The 26,028-nt window shown below is 40.2% G+C and overlaps 1 protein-coding gene across 1 annotated transcript in view; it reads left to right on the forward strand.

The window, feature by feature from the left end:
* LOC136841684 (ribosome biogenesis protein NOP53) overlaps positions 1 to 26,028 on the forward strand; it is a 97,420-nt gene that overhangs the window by 44,031 nt on the left and 27,361 nt on the right. The window contains exons 6-7 of the mRNA XM_067108877.1: positions 10,781 to 11,010; positions 21,255 to 21,403. Of these exons, the coding sequence (XP_066964978.1) occupies positions 10,781 to 11,010; positions 21,255 to 21,403 (379 nt within the window). The remainder of the gene's footprint in view (positions 1 to 10,780; positions 11,011 to 21,254; positions 21,404 to 26,028) is intronic.

Here is a 26,028-nt window from a genome sequence, read left to right on the forward strand (position 1 = left end):
ATGAATGTCTTGAATGGGATGAGAAGAAATGGAAGGTTCTCAGGTCTTATTTGGATGAGTTAGATAGAGGTAGGAAGAGGAAGGCGGCTGTTAGAGCCAAAAGTAGAGCTCAAAGTGTTGACAGTAGAGCTCAGAGTGTAGAGCCTGTCACTAATATTCAACTTATTGACCATAACATACCTTTTCCTGCCCTTGCTTTATCCCCCATCCCTATTCCCCCTAATAATTCTCCATCAACTCTATTCCTATTCCTGGCTCCCATGCTTCCGATCCTGGTACCGTAGCCAGCCTGGAGAGTAACTTTGATCGTAAATTCAATCTCATAGTTAATACTGTGTCTAAGTTGGGTGAATCGCTTAAGTCCTTATGGACGAAGTGCAGAGTATTAGACAAGTTTCACTGTTAGTGTCAGTGCCAGTGGAGGAAGTGGCTGTCCATCCCGCTGACGCTCCCAGACAAAGGTCACTGTCACACTCCCCTGAACCTGGGAGCAGGCATGCCGGAGGTCAACAGGAGGTTAGCGGGGTTTACCCATGGGCAGTCACCCCCTCATCTGACTCAGTGCTTCATAATTCTGACAGCCGTTGGAAAGGCGTCACAGCTAGTGCCCACCAGTTATTGTCTGACTCCGATAGTGCTAATAAGAGGCGTTTTTTGGCGCTTCCCAGGTGAATCTTGTCCCTTGAAGAGTCGTCATGATAGAGACGCCTCTCCCTTTTATCTGAAGCGTGCTATAGACTGTTCCACTAGTCCGCAACTGGGTTGCAGTACGTGGCGCAGCCCTGTTCGCCCTTCTTCTGAACATTCACATGCTGAACTTCATCACTTTACTCATAAGTGCTCTTCTTCTTCCGGGCACCCATATGAGTGTCCAGAGTGTTCGCCAGACCGCTTCCCAGCCATTGAGCACCCGCCTCGCTCCCACGAGAGGCCAGCTCGAGCGATCAGCGCCAACTGTCCACCCAGCTTCCACTGAACTCGCACCTACATCATCGTCTCCCGCTTGTGTTTCTGAAGATCCTTCTTTCACACATATCAAGAACCAGTTGGAGGAAGTAGTAGTACTAGACCCTCCTCCTACAGCTTATACTTCCCTGATGAGATATTTTTTGGCAACCTTGTCCTCTCACTTCCAACCAGACTCGGCTCGTTGCTTGGCTTTTTCTTTGGCTAAAGTTTTCTTCGCTTCTTCGGAGTTTGATCACCTTGTGAAGCACATGTTTAAAGCACTGGAAGTCTTCAGCTTTCTGGACTGGTCAATAGGAGCTCTCGCCAGGAAAATAGAAGATCACTACTTTTTAGCACCTTACTTGGCTGTGAATTGGCTGGACGTTTTATCCTGTGTGAATAAGGCAGTGAGGGATGGCTCCTCCAATGTTGTGGGTCTTTTCACTACGGGAGTTTTGAAGGAGAGGGAGTTGTCATGCTCCTTCACCACGAGAGGAGTAACGTCGGTTCAGAAGTGCACTTTTATATTCTCCCTTGGATAAGGAGAATTTGTTCCCTCAATCAGTGATGAAGGAGATTGCCACCGATTTGCAGAAATAATCAACCCAAGACCTTCTTGCACAATCTTCAGAGATCCCCAAGGACCTCTGCCTTTTCTGCCAAGTCTGTCTCCCCTCCGCAACAGCATCCCTTTCGTGAAGGCAGGCGGTTTCTCGTTACCCCGCTCCAAGGTGCATTTCTCTGCCAAGTCCATCAAGAAGACTTCAGCCAAAACCTCTTCCAAAAAGTGACTCCTCTATCCTTCATGTGCCCGTGGGAGCCAGACTCTCCCTCTTCTGGCAGCAGTGGAGTGCAAGGGGTGCGGAGCCTTGGACGATCAAAGTTCTCAATCCCGTTCTTAGAGTACCCTCCTCTCGTGAATTCGCCAATCGCATTGACAGCATACTCAGAGGGCTCCGAGAAGTTCGTAGCTCTCTTGGAGGAAGCTTCTTTCCTCCTAAGGAAGAAGAACATAGAGGTAGTGGAGGATCGGACATCAAGAGGATTTTACAACCACTTGTTCGTGGTCCCCAAGTCATCGGGGGGATAGAGACCTGTCCTCGATGTCAGTGCTTTAAACTTCTTCATACAGAAGATGAAGTTCAAAATGTCTTCGGGGGCAAAGTCTTCCAGTTTTGGGCCCTTTGTCTCGGTCTCTCCACTGCCCCACAAGTATTCATGCGAGTCCTGTCACCCCTTGTGAGATGGCTTCACCTCCTAGGTATCAACATAAGTCTATACCTACACAACCAGCTCCTCCTCTCCCAGTCTCAGGAACAGTGCATGAAGGATCTGCAGACTACCCTTCTTCTTGCAGAGGAACTCTGACTTTTAATAAATCAAGAGAAGTCCCAGCTAGCCCCAACTCTGGAGATTCTATGAGGACCAACTCTGAGTTTTTGGGCTTTTCCCTCCCCAAAGAGGATAGATTCCTGCCTTCAGTCGGTACAGGACCTTCTTTCGCCTCCAGTTTGCTCAGCGAATCGATGGATGAGTCTGCTGGGAACCTTCTCATCCATAGGACAGTTTGTGAAGCTAGGAAGACTTTCATATGAGGCCCCTTCAGTTCTTTCTACACACAAGCTGGAACAGAAGACAGCAACTGGACACAGTGACATTGCCAGTTACAAACAAGGTAAAAGGAGGATCTCCGGTGGTGGGCGTCCAGGGAGAGACTATCAGAGGGAAAGCCTCTACTACTTCTGAGCCCCCACCTCTCTTTCTATGCAGATGCCTCAGACCAGGGGTGGGGAGCTCTTCTGGACACTTGGGAAGCCTCTGGCATTTGGTCTCTGGATCAAAGGAAGCTGCATAAACACCAAGGAGTTATCTGCCATTCGCCTCGGCCTGAAGCATTTTGTGAAAGCAGTATCAAACAGAAATGTGGTGGTACATTCAGACAACACCACGGCTCTCTCCTGTATCAAGAATCAGGGTGGAACCAACTCGTTCTCCCTTTGTCAGACAGCGAAGGAGCTGCTAATTTGGGCAGACCAGAATCAGGTCAGACTTATCACCAGATTCATCCACAGAAAGATGAAGATGTTGGCAGATGGATTAAGTTGACGGGGTCAGGTCCTTCCTACAGAGTGGACCCTGCATTCCAGTGTCTGTGACAGCCTCTGAAAGTTGTGGGGCAGGCTGACAGTGGACCTGTTTACCACATCAAAGAATTGCCATCTTCCTCTATTTAGTTCGCTAGTCCCGGATCTTCAGGCATAGGCGACAGATGCAGTGATGATAGACTAGTCGAACCTGGACCTTTAGGCTTTTCCACTATTCAACATGGTGAGGGCCGGTTCTCAACAAATTGAAGAGTCACAGAAACGCATCGATGACCCTGATAGTGCCCTTTTGGTCTCTCAAAGAATGGTTCCTGGACCTTCTCAAGCTTCTTGTGGACTTCCCAAGGTTACTACCTCAAAATCCACATCTCAAACAGGCTCATCTTTGGAAGTTCCATCAAGGACTATCCACACTAGCTCTGACAGGCTTCAGACTATCCGGAGACTCATCAGAGCGAAGGGCTTTTCAAAGCCAGCTGCGGAAGCTATTTCTAGATGTAGACATAAGTCTACCAGCCAAGTCTACCAGACCAAGTCGGCTATCTTCCACAGGTGGTGGAGCAGTAATAACATATCTGCTAAAACCACCTTAAGCCAAATACTTGACTTTCTTCCCTTTCTCAGGACTTCCAAAGGACTCTCTCCGTTGACTATTAAGTGCTAGAGAGCTATGCTGGGATCAGTCTTCAAGCATAGAGGAGTAGACTTGGCCTCCAATAAAGACCTAATGGATCTGATTAAGTCTTTCGAGACTTATAAACAGGTGAAGGACAACTCTGTGTCATGGAACCTGAATGTTGTACTTAAGTGGTTAACAGGTCCTGCTTTCGAACCTCTCTGTACCATTTCATTCAAGAATTTAACTAAGAAGACTCTTTTTCTTGTAGCCTTGGCAACTGCCAAAAGAGTAAGCAAAGGGAGATGCTGTATGCACCTTCTTACCTTCAAAACTGTTGTCTAAGAATCCTCTGTCATTTTTTCATAGAAGTCTGATCATCGAGCCACGCACTTAAATAGAAGATGATGTCCTACCTTCCTTTAACGTGAAAGCGCACGATATTAGAGCTGTCACCACTTCGTATGCCTTTAGGCATAGCATGTCGCTCTCAACTATCCTCCAGTCAGTGCATTGGAAATGCAATTCCATTATTGCCTCACACTGTCTTAAAGAAATTGAAACAACGTACGAAAATTGCAGTACCTTAGGTCCGTTATCAGTGGCTGGCTCGGTATTGGGGGAGAAAGCATAGGAAGCAGCCCTTCCTATCTGTAACCCCTTTGCCTTGAAATATTAGGTGTAGAGTCTTTTTGGGGAGCCTGGGGGTACTTATACCCGGAGTGCCCACCAGTCTGTGCTAGTTGTATGATGGTTTTAATCTTTATTGTTGTTGGTGTTGGTAACTATTTTTTATTAGTCTATTGTATTATGGTGCTGTGTCCAGGGCAAGGGCAGTTTTCTGTTTTGCTTTATGGGTGTTCGGAAGCTCCTTCACTCTAAGGCCCCCCTCTCAAAAGTAGGGACTTATCAAGAGGAACACAGACTAAGGCAGGAATCATCTACTGCGGCTCTCTTACCAGGTAAGGCAACAACAAGCATTTTATCAATGCTAACAGATTTTTTGTTGCAAACTCCTCCTCTTATCTGATTGTTTTTGGAACAGAATATGTCCATTTATCCCACCACCTATCAATGTAGAATTCAGCTATGTAATTAGTTGTTAAGTTACATACATGAAAATGGTATTTTCATAATAAAATTAAGTTCCATATATACTTATCAAGTAATTACAAGATCAGAGCCCTCCCTCCTCCCCTCTGATGGGCATTAAGCACAAAAGTACAAGGCGAATTTCCGCCTAAGTTTGGCACGGTCTCTAAAAATGCTAATAAATGCTTATTTCTAGAATTTAAATACTAAATATGACCTGAATCATGCTCCCAAAGTATTAAACTAACTTTTAAATGAAATTAAAGTTACTGTAATTTCTTTTAAAATTTAGCTTAATACATTACCCTTAAAAAAAAAAATAAATGGTTGACGTAAAAATTTAGGAGTGTGAAGATTAGTATACTATTTCTCTCTCTCCCCATTCCACCGATCTATTTTTAGAAGTCGTCTCAACCTCGTTTTTAAAAACTTGTTTATTCTGTCTCTTTCTCTTTGTTCTGAAATGCTCTATGTCTCTATGTTTTAGAATGGCACATTTACAGTTTGTAGACGGTACAGGTAAAATTAGATCAATTTAAAATTATCTACTGTACAGGTAAAGACATACAGAGAAACATTAATACTTAGGTTGCGCTAACTACGAACAAGAGAGAAGAGAGAGAGAGAGAGAGAGAGAGAGAGAGAGAGAGAGAGAGAGAGAGAGAGATAACAGTTGTCCTTACTTACGAGAGTGAAATTTTTTATGAATTATTGTGGAGTGAAATTTTTTATGAATTATTACGAACACAGAGAGAGAGAGAGAGAGAGAGAGAGAGAATTACCTAAGAAACCTTTGTCCTGCTAATCAGTAACACTCCCCCTTCTTGTCATGCTTAAATTACGTATCACATGCGAATTTTGTAATCACAGTGATATTATTATTATTATTATTATTATTAATATTTGAAAATTAGTACTTATTATTAGGTAAAAAATTTATTTATCATACAAAACGAAGATATACATGTACCATAAAAATTCTCTCATCTCAGTAAAAGAGAGAGAGAGAGAGAGAGAGAGAAATTATTACTTTTATTATTTAATGTTATTTAATTTTCACATAAAAGCTTGAAAACATAAATTACATAAAAAATTAAACATAAACACAGGGTTTCTCAGTATTTGCAAATGTTTGTGTATCTGTGAAAAACTTGTGTATGAATTAGTTAGGTTCCAGTGAAAAGTTCGCATGTCTGTGAATTCGTGCAACTCGAATCATGCAAGTTCGGGATATTACTGTAGGCTGGTTTCAACCATCGATCGAACTCACATTGTTCTTCTGTCAATCAACATCTGGAACGTTTTCAGTCATCATTGAAGGATTCTGTGCGGGATGGCGTATGCTGGGGAGAGGTGGGGTTTGTGTGTGTCAACCCTGGTGAATGCGTACTGTACGTTCATTAAGTCTGTGGGGACAAACACTTTTCTGTCTGCTTGGTATGACGTTTTTGCCGGTAACAGTTTCTCTATTGCTTTTCTTGTTTCAGGTGTTGTTGGGCTTTTGTTGTCCAGGAACATGTCTACTGGTAATGTCAAAGCTTGGCCATAGAGGACTTCAGCTGGGGATGCATTGAATGCTTCATGTGGCATTGTTCTTAATCCCAGGAGGACCCCACGGTAGTTCTTTCCTCAGACTGCATCCCTGACATCTGGCAGTTAGGGGGCTTTTAATGATTTATGTAGCTTTTTGATTATTACATTTGCTTCGGGGTTGTAGGTGGTGGTGTGTGCTATCTTGGTTCCCAAACTGTCAGCGAGGGTGTTCTACAGGACAGAGGTGAAGTTTGCACCCGTGTCATTGATGATGATCTGGGGAATGCCATGCTTCCTGACCCAGTCAGGAAGGGTTTTAACACAGTGTTCCGCCATCTGTTGTCAGATGGGGTTTGCTTCTGGTTATCTTGTATTCCTATCTATTATTGTGAATAGATACTTGTACCCCTCTGATGGGGTTACGGGCCCCACTATGTTGACATGAATGTAGGCAAGGTGGTGGGATGTCGTCTTGTATTCTTGTATCCCGTTCTCCGTGTGCCTTGTAATTTTTCAAGTTTGGCACAGGATGCATTGTCTTGCCCACGCCTTGATGTCTTTTCTCATGCCCCACCAGACGTATTGCTCTGCTGTCATTCTGGTGGTGGATTGGCCTGATGGGTGGGATAGGTTGTGGGCGAGGCCAAGAGCTTTCTTCCTTAAACCCTCTGGCAAGCAAGAGCGTGGGCATCCTACACTTGTCTCGCAGGTGATGGGCACCATTTCTTCGTTGATCGACAGGTTACTCCATTTGAGGGCAGGATTTATCCACCACAGTCATTGCAGTCCCTCATCCTCCTTTTGCACTTCTGCTATCTTGGAATATGGTATCCCAAGCTGGATGGTGTTGGCACAGTCTTTGGAGACGGCGTCTGCCACGGTGTTTGATGAGCCCTTCAGGTACTTGATTGTGCAGGACTACTCCGCTATCGTTGACACGCTGACCACGTGTCTGCTGCTTTCATAAAGGTGTGGACGAGGGGTTGGTGGTCTGTCTGGATTACGAATTCTCGTCCCTCGAGCATGTGGCGGAAGTACCAGACTGCTTTGTAGACTGCCAGAAGTTCTCTGTCGAACGCTGAGTATTTCTACTCTGCTGTTGTTAGCTTTTTGCTGTAGAAAGCTAACAGGCAGCGACCATCATCAGTGTCCTGCTCAAGTACGACAACCATTGCTGTGTTGCTTGCATCAGTTGTCAGCTTGAGAGATCTGTTATTGCATTTGTTATTGCATTGTTTTGTTCACTTGCCCAAGTTAACTGTTTTTTAATTCTTTTCAGACACTGATATATGGGGCTCATTATTTTAGCTATATTAAGAGTGAATCAGTGGTAGTAGTTTATGAGTCCCGAGAACTCTTGTACCGCTTTCACTGTTGTCAGTTTGGGAAATTCTATTATTGCTTTTTCCTTTGCTGTCGGATGAATGCTCGACATGACGTGCTGCTGATGCTGGCTGTGAGGGGTCTGCTGCTTTTTGTGCTATATGGACCTCATCGACCATGACCAAAAAGAAAGTCTTCTATGGGCATGATGGAGGCTTTCGGCACAGCTTCTACTGTCTGGCAGGGTAATTTGGTGAGGACTACTTCGCTTACCAGATCCAAGGATGACTGCTTCCCCACCTCTGGATGGTAGGGTAATGAGTCGTCACATCTGCTTATACACGTGTGACGGTCTTTTGTTGCCTATCAGTGTCCCTATGTGGTTCAGGAACTTCTTTGGTCTCTGGGCTGGCGGCATGCAGAAGGATGATTTCAGCTGGTCCTTCAAGATGTCATATGATACTGGGGTGTCTGTTCCTCAAGCCATGCTGCTATTTGTTCAAATATGTCATCCGGCAGGAATTCAAGGACTGCATCTGCTTTCCGTGTCAATGAGGTGATCTTCTGTGTGTGGAAAATTGTTTCTGCCCTAAAAAACCATGCTTCTGGGTGGTCGGGCATGAAGGGCAGCAGTCGGATGGAGGGGTTCGTTGGCGTGATCGGTCATCTCTGCGTCAGACTCCTCAGGTTGCCCCAGGGTCACCGGTGTGAGATTGAGATGTAAGCAAAAGCGTAGGTCAGGTTACAACTGATTTAGTCATCTAAAATTTATACAAGTCACAAAACGTTGCAGGCCATAATATAGTTGCAACCTTTGACAGGTAGGGAAAAGGGGATTAACTATAGGCTTCTGTGTTTCTTCACAGAGGTAAACACACAATTATACAAGTGTAAAACATATGGCTGTGAAATATATGTACATAGCTGAATGAATGGTATTCTGATACATAGACTGGTACAATATCAAGATGACTATAACTACGTTGGAAACATTCACTGAAAACATTGTCTCAAGATTTTGTGTTTTCTTCTGACCTCATGGTTTGCATGAGGCACTTTTTCCAAGGTGCAAAGTGAGTCATCGGCGGATAGGCCGTGTGGTTGAACACGTGTGCCTACAGGTTCCTATTGCTTCAACAATGGGTGATGAATTCAATTCCATTAGTGTCTGCTGTTCTATCCCAGACAATAGGAGGGAAAGTCATCTACGTGTCCTTTCTGAGCCAAGACCTTCACGTGTGGATTTTTTAAATCTTGTCTACTATGAAAATTACTCACCCAACATTGCTAGGTACCTAATGCAGAAACCATGGACATCGTCTCTTCAACAATACCATATGGAAAGTCTGGTTAGATTATATCCATGCTGAGAGCCCAGTTGAGATCTCTGTTGAAACACTACATTTTCTTATATATCGTTTTCGTATATATCTTTCTGAAGACAAGTACCTTGCTATTACATCAATCATGGCATACAAAGCAGCATTGTCAGAACCCTTGCTTATGGTTTTGAAATTGATTCTAACATAGAAATTGTTACTTCCCTTCTCTGGTGTTTTGCATTGCAAAGACCTGCTCCTGCAAGGCTTCCCATTACCTGGTTCCTGAATAAGGTGCTCAGATGTTGGTCAATCCCTCAATTCAGTGGGCCCAATACAAAAACAACTCCTAAGCTGCAAAAGGCAATCTTCTTGACTGCTTTGGCATCAGGAGCTCAGATTAGTGAACTGGGCTCTCTTAGACAGGGAGAACGCTACATCACTCACACAGCTAACTGTCATTTATTATTGTCCCCTGGCCCATAATTCTTGGCCAAGAATGAGAACCCTTTAAAAAGAAAATCTCCTATTCTAAGAAAGGAACTCAATTTTTTCAAATAAAACATTATGCCGGGTTCTAGAACTTGTTTACTTAGAGGTCACAGGAAACATCCCTGATGGTCCGGTTTTCCTATACCCTAGCACAAAATAACCACTCTCTCTACATGGGCACAAAAAAACCACTCTCTTTACATGGGCTGAGAATGATTTTAGTGTCCCTTATTAAAAAAGCAGACCCTCACTCCTTTCCTAAGTTGCATGACATTACATCATTGGCTTTCTTTGGGAATGTTTCTTTCAAAGAAGTCTCCGAGTGTACAAGGTGGTTATCAGAAACAGTATTTCTAAAACATTATTGCCATGAGCTCAAACAAATTCGACCACACTGTGTATCAGTAGGTGGTATGGTAAGTCCTGACCCCATAGGTGCTTCATTGGAAAACCATGGGTCTTCTTGATGTGGTGGTTATGCTAAGATATTGCTAAGATATTGTTGGGAAAGTTGCAGCAATACTGCAACCAAACCCAGCATATTTAGGTAAGTCACTTTAGAACTGTCTTAATATTTATAAGTTCGTGTTCAGTTTCATGTTCTTTGTTGCCACACCATATGGGTATCTGGAATAAAGAATGTGGTAATAACTTGTCTTAACCTTGGACCAAAATTTTATCGGGGTTGTTGGGATTGAATTTTAAGAGCTAAGCCATTTTGTCACCTGTCAGTATCTTTTGTAAGGTGCTTTGAGGGCGAACAATGGCTATGCTATCAAAAAACAGGTTTTGACATGGGAAAAACCTATTTTTGATAGCTGCTGTGGGTCCTCAAACCCATCCACTTTCCCAGACGGAAAGGGATGGGACTGGGGTGAACAATTATCCTGTATAGACCTGAAAAAGAGTAATGAGGGAAAAGGGCCGATGTAGATTGCTTTGTTGCCACAATAGATGGCCGAAGTAGAATGTGTTGTTGCCACATCTGCATATAAAGGATAAGAATTGAACCTAGGGTAGTCGCTGTAGACGAAGAGATAGAGCCCTAAACCTCTCTTGTTTTGAGTCCTTATATTCTATCGTGTCAACATGCACTATACTGGCCAAGACCATCTAGAAGGATTCTTCAAAAATGTTTGGTCTGTCTTATGGAGCCCTTTGGGGACTCACAGTGGCTACAAAAACAAGTTTTTCCTATGTCAAAACCTGTTTTATTTATTTATCACCTTTTCCAATAACTTGTCTCTTTCTACAGGCTTTTCAGCTGAAATTTAAAGAAAGAAAAGGTTTTGAGTACAAATGAGATAGTTTTAAGGATGGAAAAAACCTGGAAAATATTCTTTTACTTACAGGCCAGTCTTACAATCCAACATTTGATGACCATCAAGTTCTTTTAGAAAAAGCTATAAGGCAACAAGGTAAACATAGTCGTATAGATGAGAGGTATGAGAGTGCCACTACAAAGATGTTCCCCACAATAGATAAAGCCCCAACAGAAGAGAGTTGGCTTGCTGAAATGTCAGAAGGTTTACCAACAGCAAATGATAATGAGGAGGAGGAGGAAAGTGATGAGGAAGAAGGGGTAAGTGTAATTAACTTATCTGTTATAACATTGTATTAATGTAATGGATTACAAACTGACCACTGAACAATTTCTGGCCAAAATTAGATTTAGCTCAGTATCTTCTGAATCCTTGTAGATTACAGCTCTATAAATGTGAAAATGTGCTGTTTGTGATGATGTAAGAAATTGCTTGTAGGCATTTTCCAATTAATTTTTTTTACAATTTTTAACAGTAAATAAGACTGTTTGTTGATACCTGTGTATTTTTGGGTCTATTAGTAAAGTTTCTGAGAATAAAAGAGAGAGTAACTGTACGTAACTTACTCAAGTCAATTTGCCTCGAAATTTAGATAAAAACAAATGATGTTACAGTCACTACCCTAAGTATGAACATTCAGGCTAATAATATTCAGAGACACAAACAGACAGGGTCACAATTTAAAATTGTGCTTGGAGCATTCCCCTTTGCCACCTGTATAAGTTGAAATTTTGCTCTGCATACCTACTCTGCGGTAATCATTTTTGCAAAGAACAGAGGAACATGATGAAGAAAAAGAACCTGTTCCTTTAATCCCTTCCCTGATTATTCAAAGTATTCTCATGATTAACTACCATATATTCTTCTTATAACCACGCGAATTCTCATTCGTACTCAGAAATTATTCCTACTTATGTCTATCTTCTTGATTTAACTCATTCTTTGATGAATTCCCATTGTCTATATTTCCTCCCCCATAGGAAACGTTTAGTTTGTATTTTTGTCAATAGATGGCAGTGTGCATTTTCTACTTCGTGAACTCCCAATGTCAGATGCTGTTCCTGCAAAATTCTGTGCAAGTTCATAACTTTCAAAGCATGGAAAAAATACTGAATTTTGAATGCTGCATGAATCTAAATTTTATTTTCTTCATTTTACTTTTTTAGCATTCAAAGTAATGCTTTATAATGCTGCATGATTTAAAGATTCAGTGAAAGAAGTATAATCTGTGATTCCCGAGTTAACTCTGGAATGTCAACATCAACAAAAATTGTGCACCACATATTAAAAACCAACTTACGAACAATTCAAGATATGAACAGCCGTCCGGAACATAACTTGTTCATAAGTAGTGACTGGTAGTTAATTGGGAATTTTCAGTGGTTATTCATGTTCCTTGCCACACTAATGTGTTGAAAACTGTTAGAGAAATGACAGTAGCTGTGCAGTTTTCTGATATGTACTTGGCCTAAAGTTTTTTGTCCTCAGAAGTAATAGTGCAGTAGCATTATCCCATTGCATCATTGTGAATTGAAAAAGAAAATTTATATGTCAGTGTAAACCATTTTTGTTTGTATAAAACATCTGTAAATAGGAATTCATTCAGAAAGATCGCCAGACAGATGAGTGGGCAGAATAAATTTATGTCAAAACTGTAAAAACATATATGATGATGATGGTAATTAAATGTCTGTAAATGTGAGGGTAAGCTCAGTCCTGCCTCTTGAATCTTTTTCTATTCTGTTCATGTTTGTGTGTCCATGTATTTTTATTTTCACTAATAGCATAGTCGCTTGTTTCGTCCTCTAGGAATTACCTTCCATGGTCTACCAGAGCTCTGTGGTGACCAAACTAATATCAAAGAATTCTATTCTAGTTGATCTTTTTGGCCAGGTATTGTGTCGTAATGATTATTAACATTATAACACATGATGGAGTATATAATGGACTCAGATAAGAGGGCACTTTTCCTTATCTTCAGCAAAGCTGAACCCAGTTTTTCCAATGTCAAAAGAACCTGCAAGAGAAGTGACTATTGCACATGCACGTCCGCCCTCTTGTTTACAACTGGGCCGTTAAAGGCCAAGGAGCCATTAACTCTCTTTGGTTCATAGCGAAAGGTTCACGTCATTACCAGCGCTCCAAAAAAAATTAGACTTTTTTCTCCGTTTTCATTATCGAGGATCATGGAAACATAAAAAATAATAAGATAGGTGCTTAATATTAGGTTCCATTTAAAAGTTTTAGTTTTGAACTTTTGGAATTGATAATTTCATTTTAAAAGCCAGAACTTGGCTCATTGATTGCTACCTAGTTTCGTAAAGCAAAAATTGTTTTAAATTCTAACTAAATGTTTTAACTAAAAGAAATGTTCTACAACTTATTAATATATAAAATCCTTTCAGATTATATGATGTCTACAATAATCTAGGCAGTAAGCGAGAATAATTTAGACTAGATTAATAGTGGATGTTGTCTGTAGCCCATGTCCTTGGATTACATATCCTTAAGTGGCCTACCATAGACCAAGGACCCTAGGATCAAATAATTACAGTAGCTTGGCAAAATAAATCGATAGCCTAACAATAAGGCTACATATATTAGTATAAATTTTTTCCTTTTATATAAGCCGGTGCACTTAAGCATGAGCTAAATAATCCCGGACTAGCCCAGGCATTACAGTAAACCCCCCATATTCGCAGATTTCTCTGTGGAATGTATCTACCTATTATTCGTGGGAAATTCACCCATTCATGGTATTTTTCACTGAGAAATATTGACTAATTACTGTATTTTCACATCATTTTCATGACCAAATGCACTTTTTGTGATAAAGCTATTAAAATACTCAGGTATAAGCATTTTTAGAGTTTTTTTGTGTTTAAACTATCAAAATAGGCAGTTCCAAGTGTTCTTAGAGGGGTTCTAAGAATTTATGGATTTTAGCGGGTGTGCGACGCATAACCACGAATACAGGGGTTTACTATACCTTATATCGAGTCAAGTGATAACTTTTTACAAAACATCCCATTTTTGGACTAAATTGCTACCCTAGACCATGTAACATAGGCCTAGATAAAATAGTAATTAGGACTAGATAAAACAGTAAGCTGTGCTGGATGAGATAGTAACCTAGCCTTAAGGCTACATACTAAGGTAGGGTAGTTGTGTTTTATGTAACCCATATACTTCAATGTGAATTAAATAATCCAGATTAGGCAGTGGCCTAGATTAGAGTCAGTTATAGCCTGGCTATAAGGTTACACATTAGTGAGTTAGTGTTTTATATAGTAGACCAAATAGCCTAGGATTGGATATAAACAACAACCTGGGTTAGACAAAAAATAGTGTACTAACTATAAGGTTACATGTTAGTAAGTTTTCTATTTTAATATAGCCTAGCCTATACATTTAAGAGTGATCTATAATAATCTGGATTAGGCAATACCCTATACTAGGTTAAGAAAGAACAAATAAGCCTAGGATTTTATATATAAACAGTATCCTAGGCTCAGCAAAATAACCTAGTTTTTTATGACTCGGTAACATGTCTGTAAGGCTACATACTAGTAGAGTCTTATGTAGCCTGTATCCTTAAAGGTGATATAAACCTAGAACAGGCAGTAGCCTAATCAGATTAAGTAGGAACCCCCTTTTAAGGAATACCTTACTATTAGCCTAAAACAGCGATGGCCGAATATCAGATATCACATAAAACAGAAAACCCAGAATATAAGAGAGTTATTTTTTGTGTAGTTTACATCCTTAAGTTTTAAATAAGCTTATCATAGGTTAAGCAAGAACCTTCTAAGAAATCCTCTATTCTTAGCTTAACATAGATTATACTAGAAGCATTAACTTAGCTATATAAAACAGTAGCTTGTGTTAGTTAAACAAATTGGTTCATAGCAGTTAGCCTGAATGGCATGACAATTGGAAGTAAAAACTTCACTTGGCCATATACAGATATGAAAACTTACCTAAACCTTAGAGGGTTTAAGTTAACATAGATATTTAATTAAATGTATTACAACTGCACACTTGTAATCAAGTTAACCTGTAATATGGAAACTACTATGAGGAACTACAGAAGTGTCCCTCACTTAAAAACAATTAATACTAACTAGATTCTAATAACAACTTGCTTTATAACACTACAGGGCTGCCGTTAGGCAGGATCCTCAGTCCAAGTGTTCCGTAGCAAATTGCTCAGTTCACTTTTTGCCAGTTGGTACTGCCCATACCACCTGCCATGAGCATAGTCCTTGTAAAAAACAAGGAATATTTGTTTGGTCACTAGATGTGGGTGAGATTTGTAGTATGCTCCTGGCAGCAAGTTTTTAAGGATGAAACAGCTCCTTTTAAGCTGTCTTAATGGGTCCTAGGGTTCAGTAGGGGTGAGGATGGGGGGAAATTATATCTTTTTGAAAGAACTCCAGCAGCAGATATTTAAAACCCTGTCTCTGAACAACATCAGTGCTTAGGCCAAAACCCAGTAATATCAGTCCCTAATACTTCCCAGGTTAACCCCGCGGAGGAAATGGAGGAATCTTTACATGGGGTTGACATTCTTACTAAAGAATATGAAGTGGACATTGCCACTGAAATGGCACTGCTGAACCCAAAAAGCTCAGGGATGCAAATTTTAGCTAGCCATGGAAGAAACCTGAATAGAATCTTTTCCCAAAAAGGGATGCTAGAATCCACCTAACTCCGACTGAAATTATTACATTTTTGGAGGGGATATAGTAATTTACCCAGGATTTCTGCCCCTTGATTAACAGGCAGTTACAGTTTAGTTGCTGAAGCTCAGTTAGATTGTGCAAGCTCCCCCAAAAGGGATACACATTTTGCGGCATTTGATCAGTTCCGCAAGGAAATTGAGTATCATCAAAGATGACCTTGCCACAGAAAGGCAATATATAAGGGACATGAAGCATGATTCCGAAAAGGAAAGTAAGTCAGTCATGTACATCCCAAAGTGTACAAGTACTACATCCTGTAACCGAAAAGTCAGTGTGGATACAAATGCTGGCCAAACAAGGTCAAATGTTAGTATTCTGATTGGAAACAACAAAAGGGTCAGTTTGGAATATAGAACTTCAGATAAAAACATAATAGGGGCTCCAATTCTCACCCCTGATGATACTGATAATCCTTGGCAAGATGCCTCAATGAGAGAAAAACTGTGGTTGAGGTTGTACATGTAGAATTTACAAACAGCAGCATTCCCTAATACAGAATGGCACCTGGTACCATCTTCACCAGACATGGAAGACCATTAACAGAAACGTTTTTCTTACCTGTTCCTATTGCATTAAAATCTGTAGAAATCACCCTTTACCAGGGCAGTGAAAAATGGATCTCTACTTCCATTTTGAATAAAACCCAAATTGCTCACCAAGTAGCCCTAGCCTTCTGTCCCTTCACTTTCAAAAATATTAATCAGGTGAAGACAGATTTTCAGAATTGGTAGTGACTAAAAACAAGAGAGAATGGCAGAATTAAAATCATCTGCCACGGTCATCCAAGTTTCGGGAAATTATACCAAGGAATGGGCAAATCAATCTTTACCAGGTCAATAAAAAATGGATCTCTACTTCCATTTTGAATAAGACCCAAGTTGCTCACCAAGTAGCCCCAGCCTTCTGTCTCTTCACTTTCAAAATTATTAATCAGGTGAAGACAGATTTTCTGAATTTGTAGTGACTAAAAACAAGAGACAATGTCAGAATTAAAACCATCTGCCACAGTCATCCCAGTTTTGGGAAATTCCACGAAGGAATGGACTACGGTTCAACTCCCTTTTGAAAGAAAGAAGTTCCCTAGATATAGCTACTCAGCATTTTGGGACCCCTATGAGAATGCTCTCAGAGGGGACAGCCTCTTCAGAAATTTATGATAGGCTCCGACTCCTTAGTGATATAACCTCTACCACCTTGCTGGAAGATGTCACCAAAAGGCTTCCAGAGGATCCCAGGATAATTTTTGCTGTTGAGGTCAAAAGTCTTAAGAGAACCTGATGGGAAGCACTCTGTGACTTCCTAGAATGGCGCATAAAAGCGCGAATGGAATCATTGAAGGGCTCCGTCAAATCATTCTCCAATGTCACTGCATTATTACATTCTAACCCCTTCTGTAAGGACCTGTTTGAGGAGTCTGTTGTGGCTCATTTCAACAAGCATGCCTGCCAACAGAATTATACAGTGTACGCTCTTCTGGAGAAAGGGAAATTCAGGAAACAAAGAACCCAAAATTTCCCTTTACCCAACCCCAAAAAACTTTCAGTCACCCACAAAAGTTTTCCTCAAAAGACAGGTAGGTGGTCAGAAGGGACAATTCCCTACAAAGGGACAGCAACAACAGCAAGGACATCCTTTTTCACAAGGTCCTTAAACCATCTTGGGTGGAAAAAGGAAAAGCAACACCTGGAATGTCTATCAAAGGCTAAGGCAAAGGAGGAGGCAGATACCAAGAGGAATTGTATGGTTGGGGGTCAGCTTCAATGACATCACAGACAATGGAAGTTTTCCCTGTGGGAGGACAGCATTATTTATATGTGCAGAAAGGCCCTGTTAATGGGGCCCATAGAGAAAAATGTGTATATTCACCACCAAGTACATCTCTTCAGTGTCCTCAAAAAGGATTTCTCCAAATAGGAGAGTGATCCTCAACCAATCAACATTGAACAAGCACATTGTTTACCGAAAGTTTCGGATAATTACCGTTACCTAAGTACTTTGAATCATTCCAAAAGGGACTTGGACAGTTTCTATAGATCTGAAAGATGCATACTGGCACATCCCTATACACTGTAGCTGTTCCCCTCCACCCCTTCCTAAGGTCGCGGATAAGGAAAAGATACATACAGATTCAAAGTCATGCCCTTTGGGCTAAACATTGCTTAAAGAATATTATACAAAATTAGCAACGGTATTTGTTCAAGAACTCAAACAAAAAGGAATACAACTAATATCCTACCTAGACAAGTGCTTGATCTGGGGGCCCACAAGAAAAGAGTGCTTAAAAAACCTAAGAGCAGTGGTCAACAGACTACAGTCAAAAGGTTTTATAATAAATTTGAAAACATCCCACCTCATGCCCAGCAGACACTTTCAGTGGCTGGGACTATGTTGGGATACTCTTCACAGCCTGTTGTCTCTCCCCATCATACTCAAAACAGAATAAGGCAAGTCCTCAAAAGGTTCCTTGCACAGCCCAGAGTTTCCAGATAGCAATTAGAACATATGATGGGCCTGCTGCCGTTCGCATCAGTAATAGATCGAATACTTCGATTGCAACTAAAAATGTGAACATATTCTGGCTATTGCATGCAAGGAAAGAGATGCGAGACAGACCTCATCAAAAGATTAAAAAAGTTGGGGAGGTACTTCGGCCTTGGATCTGGAACTCCTCTGTATGTATAAGTGACAATACACACACACACATGCCTCGTTGACAGGTTGGGTGGACATTGGGGGTATTGTCAGGTGGCAGGGAGGTGATGAGCTGCTCTGAGGAATTCTTATATTAATTTCCTGGAGCTGATGGCTGTCTTTTTGTCTCAAAAAACTCAAAAATCCAGAAGAGAGAGACAAGATAACTACAGTATCCTACATCAAGAGGTCAGGATCACATTCACTTCCTCTCAGTATGATAATACTAGCCATCCTTTTGATGGCGCTAGCAAGGAAGTGGCACATGTCTGCAATTCACCTCACAGGGGGTCTCATTGTAATAGCAGACCCTCTTATCAAGGAAAATGACAGCCTCAACAGAGTGGATGTTGGACAAAAGTTAAGTATATCTTAGTTTAACCAGACCACTGAGCTGGTTAACAGCTCTCCTAGGGCTGGCCCGAAGGATTAGACTTATTTTTACGTGGCTAAGAACCTACTGGTTACCTAGCAACGGGACCTACAGCTTATTGTGGAATCGAACCACATTATGACGAGAAATGAATTTCTATCACCAGAAATAAATTCCTTTAATTCTTCTTTGGCGGCTCGGAGAGTCGAACGCTGGGCCAACAGCGTGCCAGGGATGTTGGTCAACCACTCTTTTCAAACAATATCCAGCATGCTTCCATAACCGGAAGTGGACCTGTTCACCACATACGAGAATCACAAACTCCCAATATATGTGTCTCCAAACCTGGACAGTCAAGCCACAGCAAGAGATGCCTTCCCTAAAGACTGGAACAAGGGAGGATATCTTTTTTCCCTCTTTTTTCCCCCAGTGTCCCAGAATTTGGAAGGTTTTGAGCAAACTTCTGACCTTCAAAGGAACAGCTTACTTAATAGCCCCATGTCGGCCAAACAGGCATTGGTTGTTATCACTTCAACAACGGACAAAAAGATCAATTCCACTATCATCCGCTGTTCTATCCCAGACAGTAGGAGGGAAAATCATTTACGCATCCTCCTTTCTGACCCAAGACCTTCACGTATGGATTTTTTAAAAATATCTATCGTGAAAGTTACTCACCCAACATTGCTAGGTACAGTACTTAGTACAAAAATTACGGACATCATCTGTCCGACAATACCAGTCCGTATGGAAGATATGGTTAGATTATATCCATACTGAGAGCCCAGTTGAGATTTCTGTAAGAAACACCTTATTTTTCTTAAATACCCTTTTGAAAGACAAGTGCCTTGTGGTTCCAACAGTCATGGCATACAGGACTGCATTAACTGAACCCTTTGCTTTATGGATTCAGGATTGACTCTAGTATAGAAGTTGTCACTTCCCTTTTGGAGTCTTTTGCTCTACAAAGGCCCACTCCTGAAAGGCTTCCAGTTACTTGGTCCCTGAACAAGGTGCTTAGACTTCTATCAGTCCCTCAATTCAGTGGACCAAATGCAACCACAACGCACATGCTACAAAAGGCGATCTTCTTGATTGCATTAGCATCAGGAGCTCGTATCAGTGAACTGGGCTCTTTTAGACAGGGACAATGCATGGTGCAAACGACAGACCATCAGTTATAATTGTCCCCCTGACCCATCATTCCTGGCCAAGAATGAGGATCCTTTAAAAAGGAAATCTATTTTTATAAGAAAACTCAATTTAGCAGACAAGGTATTATGCCTGGTTCACGCACTTAAGGTTTCCCAGACATCCCAGAGGGTCCTATTTTCCTGCACCCTAGCGCAAACTAACCACTCTCCCTACAAGGGCTGAGAATGGTTGTAGTGTTTTTCATTAAAAAGACAAATCCACACTCCTTTCCTAGGTCACGTGATGTTAGGAAAGTAAGCATGTCATTGGCCTTTCATAAATGTCTCTTTCGAAGAAGTCTCCGAATGTACAGGGTGGTCATCACTAAAATTAATGCCACGTGCTGGAACAAATTCAACTACACTGTATATCAGTAGGTGCCATGGTTAGTCTTAACCCCTAGGTACTACGGCAGAAAACCAGTGGTCTTATTGACGGTGGGAGAAGAGCGACAGTACTGCAACCAAACCAAGCATGCTTAGGTAAGCCACTGTAGAACTACATCCTAAAACATAAGTTCATGTATAGTTTCTTGTTCCTTGGTACCAAAACCTGAAGAGTATTTGGAATAAAGAATGGGACTTGAAATCTGTGGCTTGACCTTGGACCAGAAATTTTTTTTCCTTTGGGGTGTTGGGATTAAAAATTGAGAGCTTAAGCCTTTTTGGTCACCTGTCAGTTTCTTTGTAAAATTCCTTGAGGACAAAACAAGTGACTACGCTATCAAAAAACAGGTTTTGACGTAGGAAAAACCTATTTTTGGTAGTCGCTGTAGAGTCCTCAAAACCCTCCCACTTCTCTTTCATGCAGGTTCTTTTGACATTGGAAAAACTGGGTTCAGCTTCGCTGAAGATAAGGGAAGTGGCCGCTTACCTTTGAGTCCATTATATACTCCATCACATGTTATAGTGTTAATCATTACAACACAATACCTGGCCAAAAAGACCAACTAGAAGAGAATTCTTTGATATTAGTCTGGTCACCATGGAGCTCTGGTAGATCATGGAAGGTAACTCGTTGAGGACTCAACAGCAGTTACCAAAAATAGGTTTTCCTATGTCAAAACCTGTTTTATGGGTGGTATTTACTTCCAGTCACACCTATAGTATTTGATTTTATTACTGTTACTTCCCTGTTCTGTTTGTTAGAGTATGTGGGATAATGAAGGTTGTGCTCTTGGAAGAGTCCTCAAACACTACCAGGTCCTAAGTCCTGATCTTTATTTTTTTTATAGCACTTTTGTTGACTTTGCCCTTTTCTTGTTTCTTTATTACTTTTAATGTATTGTAATTTGAGAGATATTTTATGTACATTATTGTACTGCTTTGTTTGTTTTCTTTAATTCTGTTATATTTTTCTTTGAGTTCTTATTTATGATCTACTTAAATCATATATTATTCACTTGATATTTTACTTGACTGATGAATTATTCATTTTCAAATTATATAATGATGTAAAGACTTGGATAGGCCAGAAGTGAATGTTTAAAGACTTTCCTTAGGAACAAGAAAGTGAGGCAACCGTAACAGGGAAGAGAACAACAGAAAGGAAGACTCAGAAACAGAGGAAAAAAGAATTTAAACAAAAGTTCAAAGAAAGGAAGCAGCTATTGGCAAAGGAAAGGCGCATAAGAGAAAGTAGTGTGTACAGGTAAGAATTTTGTTTGTTTTTAATCTAGTTGGGAGATATTTTGAATCGTTCTTAAAAGAATTTATCCATATAGTGTTAGGAAAAGGCTTCAAACTAACACCCAGTCCTAGGTCCTGGTACTTTTATTTTCATAATAATATGTTTACTTTTTTCCTTTTTTTCTTTTTTGTGGTCTGTAAGCAGTATATTCGTTGAAGAAATTTATTACACTATGTGTTTCTCTGGTCTTCCCCTATTTTGCTTTCCTATACCTTTTATTATGTGTTTCATAACTGAATGTAGAGAAAGTTTTTAAAAGTTTTTCTTTTTGAAGACTTCACATGCACTAGTTGGTCTAGAACTTGAAAAAATGAAGCATCAAAAAGGATTCAATTTATTTATTTAAACATTTAGACTGACTAGTAAATATGAATATTTCCCCAAAAAATATTTTTAAAAACTTTCTTTAATGACATGTTTTACCTATAAGTTGTGCTGTAACAAAGTAATAATCATATACAGTGTTTTTGATTGCTTAGCCACTGTTCGTCCTCAGAGGAGTTATTCTCAAGGTCCCCCCAGGTCTCCATAAGACAGACCAACCAATATCAAAGAATTCTCTCCTGCTTGGTCTTGACCAGAATAGTGCATGTTGGCACAATGGTAGAATATAAGGACTCAAGACAAGAGACTACACTGACTACGTAGGTTCATTTATTATCCTGTACACACTGATGTGGCAAGAGAGTATTATATCTCCTCATTACTTTTAGGTCTCTCCAGGGTGAACACTATCTGCGTTTCGCTCACTTAATTTTGTTCCATAGATCTTGTTTCGGTCATGAAGGAATAAGCAAGTTAAGTGCATAGGTTTAAGTCCCAGAGGAAAGTTTTAGATTTCAAAATTTTTAGCTGGTAGCTTTATTTTATTAAAGTTGGGAGCCAGTGCATCTCACACAAGTGAGAATTTGGTTTTGGTTTGCTAGTCTAAAGGTACTGTGCATTTTCTCTTTTATTCTGACTGACAGGCAATATTTAATTATATTGAAGTAATAATGTCAGACAGTTTTGTTCTTGAAAATCATTGGTTTATGACCTTTTAAATTAGTAGATATGTTGGGCTACATACACTCAGAGATGGGCATAAGTTTGATTTGATTTCTAAATCTCAAAATTTCAGGTGATTTTGATTTTGATTTAAAATCACCAAATGTAAGTGATTTTGATTTTGAAAATACATCAAAATCACTAAAATCACTTTGCACCATTTTATTACAAATGGTGGTTAGCTCTCTCTCTCTCTCTCTCTCTCTCTCTCTCTCTCTCTCTCTCTCTCTCTCTCTCTCTCTCTCTCTCTCTCTCTCTCTTTGATGAAAGTGTTTACAACACTCTTACTCAGTTACCTTTCATACCGAGGGGTTATCTTATCGATAACCCCTTTTAAGAGGCATATGAGAAGACCATTAAGTCAGTCTCTCTCTCTCTCTCTCTCTCTCTCCTATGCTGACATTGTAAACATCCAAACGATCATTTTAATCTATAAAGAGCAGAAGGGCCATTTTCGTCCCTAAATACTATTGCTTCTGCTGCAGAAGTTTTTTTGGTTTATGGTTTTGGATTTTTGGGTTTGGAATATACTTATAAACAGAAAGAGTTTTTTTTACAACCTAATGCCTACATGTTGCAGTTACACAGTAACATTATTAGGTGATTTTTAAAGTGATTTTGAAAATGATTTTGAAAAATCATTGATTTTGAAAAATCATTTAAATTTACAGTTGATTTTCATGATTTTGATCAAAATCCCTGATTTTTATTGATTTTGATTTTAAAATCAATGTTTTGGGGTGATTTTGATTTTGGTTTCCAAAATCACTAAATTTAGTGATTTTGCCCATCTCTGCATACACTTTTGAATGTTGCTAGCCTAACTTCTTGTTTACAAAAAGTATCTGCATGGGAATTAAAAACACATTAAAGGAATCATGGACAATTTTCATATCTTTGCTAAATTCAAAAACACCTCTGACTTTAGTTTGCAAGAAGAGTTATAAAAATAGAAGGCAAATTTACTCCTTGTCTACATCCAGTTATCAAGATCAATGGTTGTGAGGCAGAGGACCCCTGGTTAGTGGCAAATGAGTTTGCTAATCATTTTGCAAATGTTGCAAATAAAAATTATGATAGACCCTATTCAGCTCAAAGGCAGCCAGTGGAACAGGTCAAAATTGATTTTAATACATCAAGAAATGAACAAATACAATGTACCTTTTATTATGAGAGAATTTGAATCAGCCATAAATAAAGGTAACGAATCAGGTCCTGGACTGGATAATATAATATATACTCCTGAAAATACCAGACTTTTCATATTAACCTTTATTAACAGAATTTACCAAGAACATGTCTTCCCTCAGCTTTGGGAGATATTAAAATTACTGCCATTCATGAAACCAGGGAAAGACCCATTCAAGACAGAGAATTATTGTCCTATTGCATTGACACCGTGTTTGTGTAAGATCACGGAAAAAATGGTGAACACACATTTGATGTGGTACTTGGAACGTGGTAAATTTCTGTCACCTGCTCAGTGTGGTTTTCAAAGTATGCACTCCGCAACTGATGTATTAGTTCGAATGGAATTTTCAATATATGAAGCTTTTGCTAACAAGCAGCATCACATCACCATTTCCTTTCATCTAGAGAAGGCTTATGATACAACATGGAGATATGGCATTTTGAGGGTCCTTCATGAATGTAACCTGAGAGGCAATTTGCCTCTTTTTATCAAGGTATTTTTTAAAAAAACAGGTTTTGATGTAGGAAAAACCTATTTTTGGTAGTCACCGTCGAGTCCTCAAGGAGTTACCTTCCATGGTCTACCAGAGCTCCATGGTGACCAAACTAATATCAAAGAGTTCTCTTCTAGTTGGTCTTTTTGGCCAGGTATTGTGTCCCAATGATTAACATTATAAAACATGATGGAGTATATCATGGACTCAAAGAAAAGAGGGCACTTTCCCTTATCTTCAGTGAAGCTGAACCCAGTTTTTCCAACATCAAAAGAACATGCATGAAAGAGAAGTGACTATTGCGCATGCGCATCCGCCCTCTTCTTTGCAACCAGGCTGTTAAAAGACCAAGGAGCCATTACTCTCTGGTGGTCAATGCAGGATGATCCCTTGCCCAAATCACATGCCTTTTCTTCAGGGAAGTGGGAGGGAGGGTTTTGAGGACTCGGGAGTGACTACCAAAAATAGGTTTTTCCTACGTCAGAACCTGTTTTTTAATAGCCTAGTCACTTGTTGTGTCCTCAAGGAGCTTTACAAAGAAATTGACAGATGACGAAAAAGGCTTAAGCTCTATCATTTTAATCCCAACACCGCTAAGGGAAAAACATTTCTGGTCCAAGGTCAAGCCACAGATTTCAAGTCCCATTCTTTATTCCAAATACACTTCAGGTTTTGGTACCGAGGAACAAGAAACTATAAAAGAACTTACATTTTAGGATGTAGTTCTACAGTGGCTTACCTAAGCATGCTGGGTTTGGTTGCAGTACAGTACTGTCACCCTTCTCCCAGCAATAGTTAGCATACTCACTGTCAATAAGACCCCTGGTTTTCTGCCATAGCACCAAGGGGTTAAGACTAATCATGCGACCTACTGATACACAGTGTAGTTGAATTTGTTCCAGCACATAGCAATAATTTAACTGGTGACCATCCTGTACATTCGGAGACTTCTTCGAAAGAGACATTTATGAAAGGTCAGTGACATACTTACTTTCCTAACATCATGTGACCTAGGAAAGGAGTGTGGATTTGCCTTTTTAATGAGAAACAGTACAATCATTCTCAGCACTTGTAGGGAGAGTGGTTAGTCTGTGCTAGGGTGTAGGAAAATAGGATCCTCTGGGATGTTTGCCGTGACTTCTAGGTAAACCTTAAGTGTTTGAACTGGGCATAATGTCTTATCTGCTAATTGAGTTTTTTTATAAGAATAGATTTCCTTTCTAAAGGATCCTTGTTCTTGTCCAGGAATGATGGGCCAGGGGACAATAATAATTGATGGTCAGCTGTATGCTTGGTGCATCGTCCCCATCTAAGAGAGCCCAGCTCACAAATACGAGCTCCTGATGCTAATGCAATAAAAAAGATCACCTTTTATAGTGTGTGCATTGTGGTTGTATTGGGTCCGCTGAATTGGGGGGTTGATAGACGTCTAAGCACCTTGTTCAGAGACCGAGTAATTGGAAGCCTTTTGGGAGCAGGCCTTTGTAGAGCAAAAAACTGCAGAAGGGAAGTGACAACTTCTATACTGGAGTTGGTCCCGAATCCATAAAGCAAGGGTTCTGTTAATGCAGCCTTGTATGCCATGACTGTTGTAACTGCAAGGCATTTGTCTTCAAAAGGGTATACAGTATAAGAAAAATTAAAAGTGTTTCCATAGAAATCTCAACTGGGCTCTCAGTATGGATATAATCTAACCATATCTTCAATAAGGACTGGTATTGACGGATAGATGATGTCTGTAATTTTTGTACTAGGTACCTAGCAATGTCGGGTGAGTAATTTCCACGATAGATATTTTTTTAAAATCCATACGTGAAGGCTTCAGCTCAGAAAGGAGGATGCGTAAATGACTTT

This window comes from Macrobrachium rosenbergii, chromosome 9 (genome assembly GCF_040412425.1).
Source record: "Macrobrachium rosenbergii isolate ZJJX-2024 chromosome 9, ASM4041242v1, whole genome shotgun sequence".
Taxonomy (NCBI): Eukaryota; Metazoa; Arthropoda; class Malacostraca; order Decapoda; family Palaemonidae; genus Macrobrachium; species Macrobrachium rosenbergii.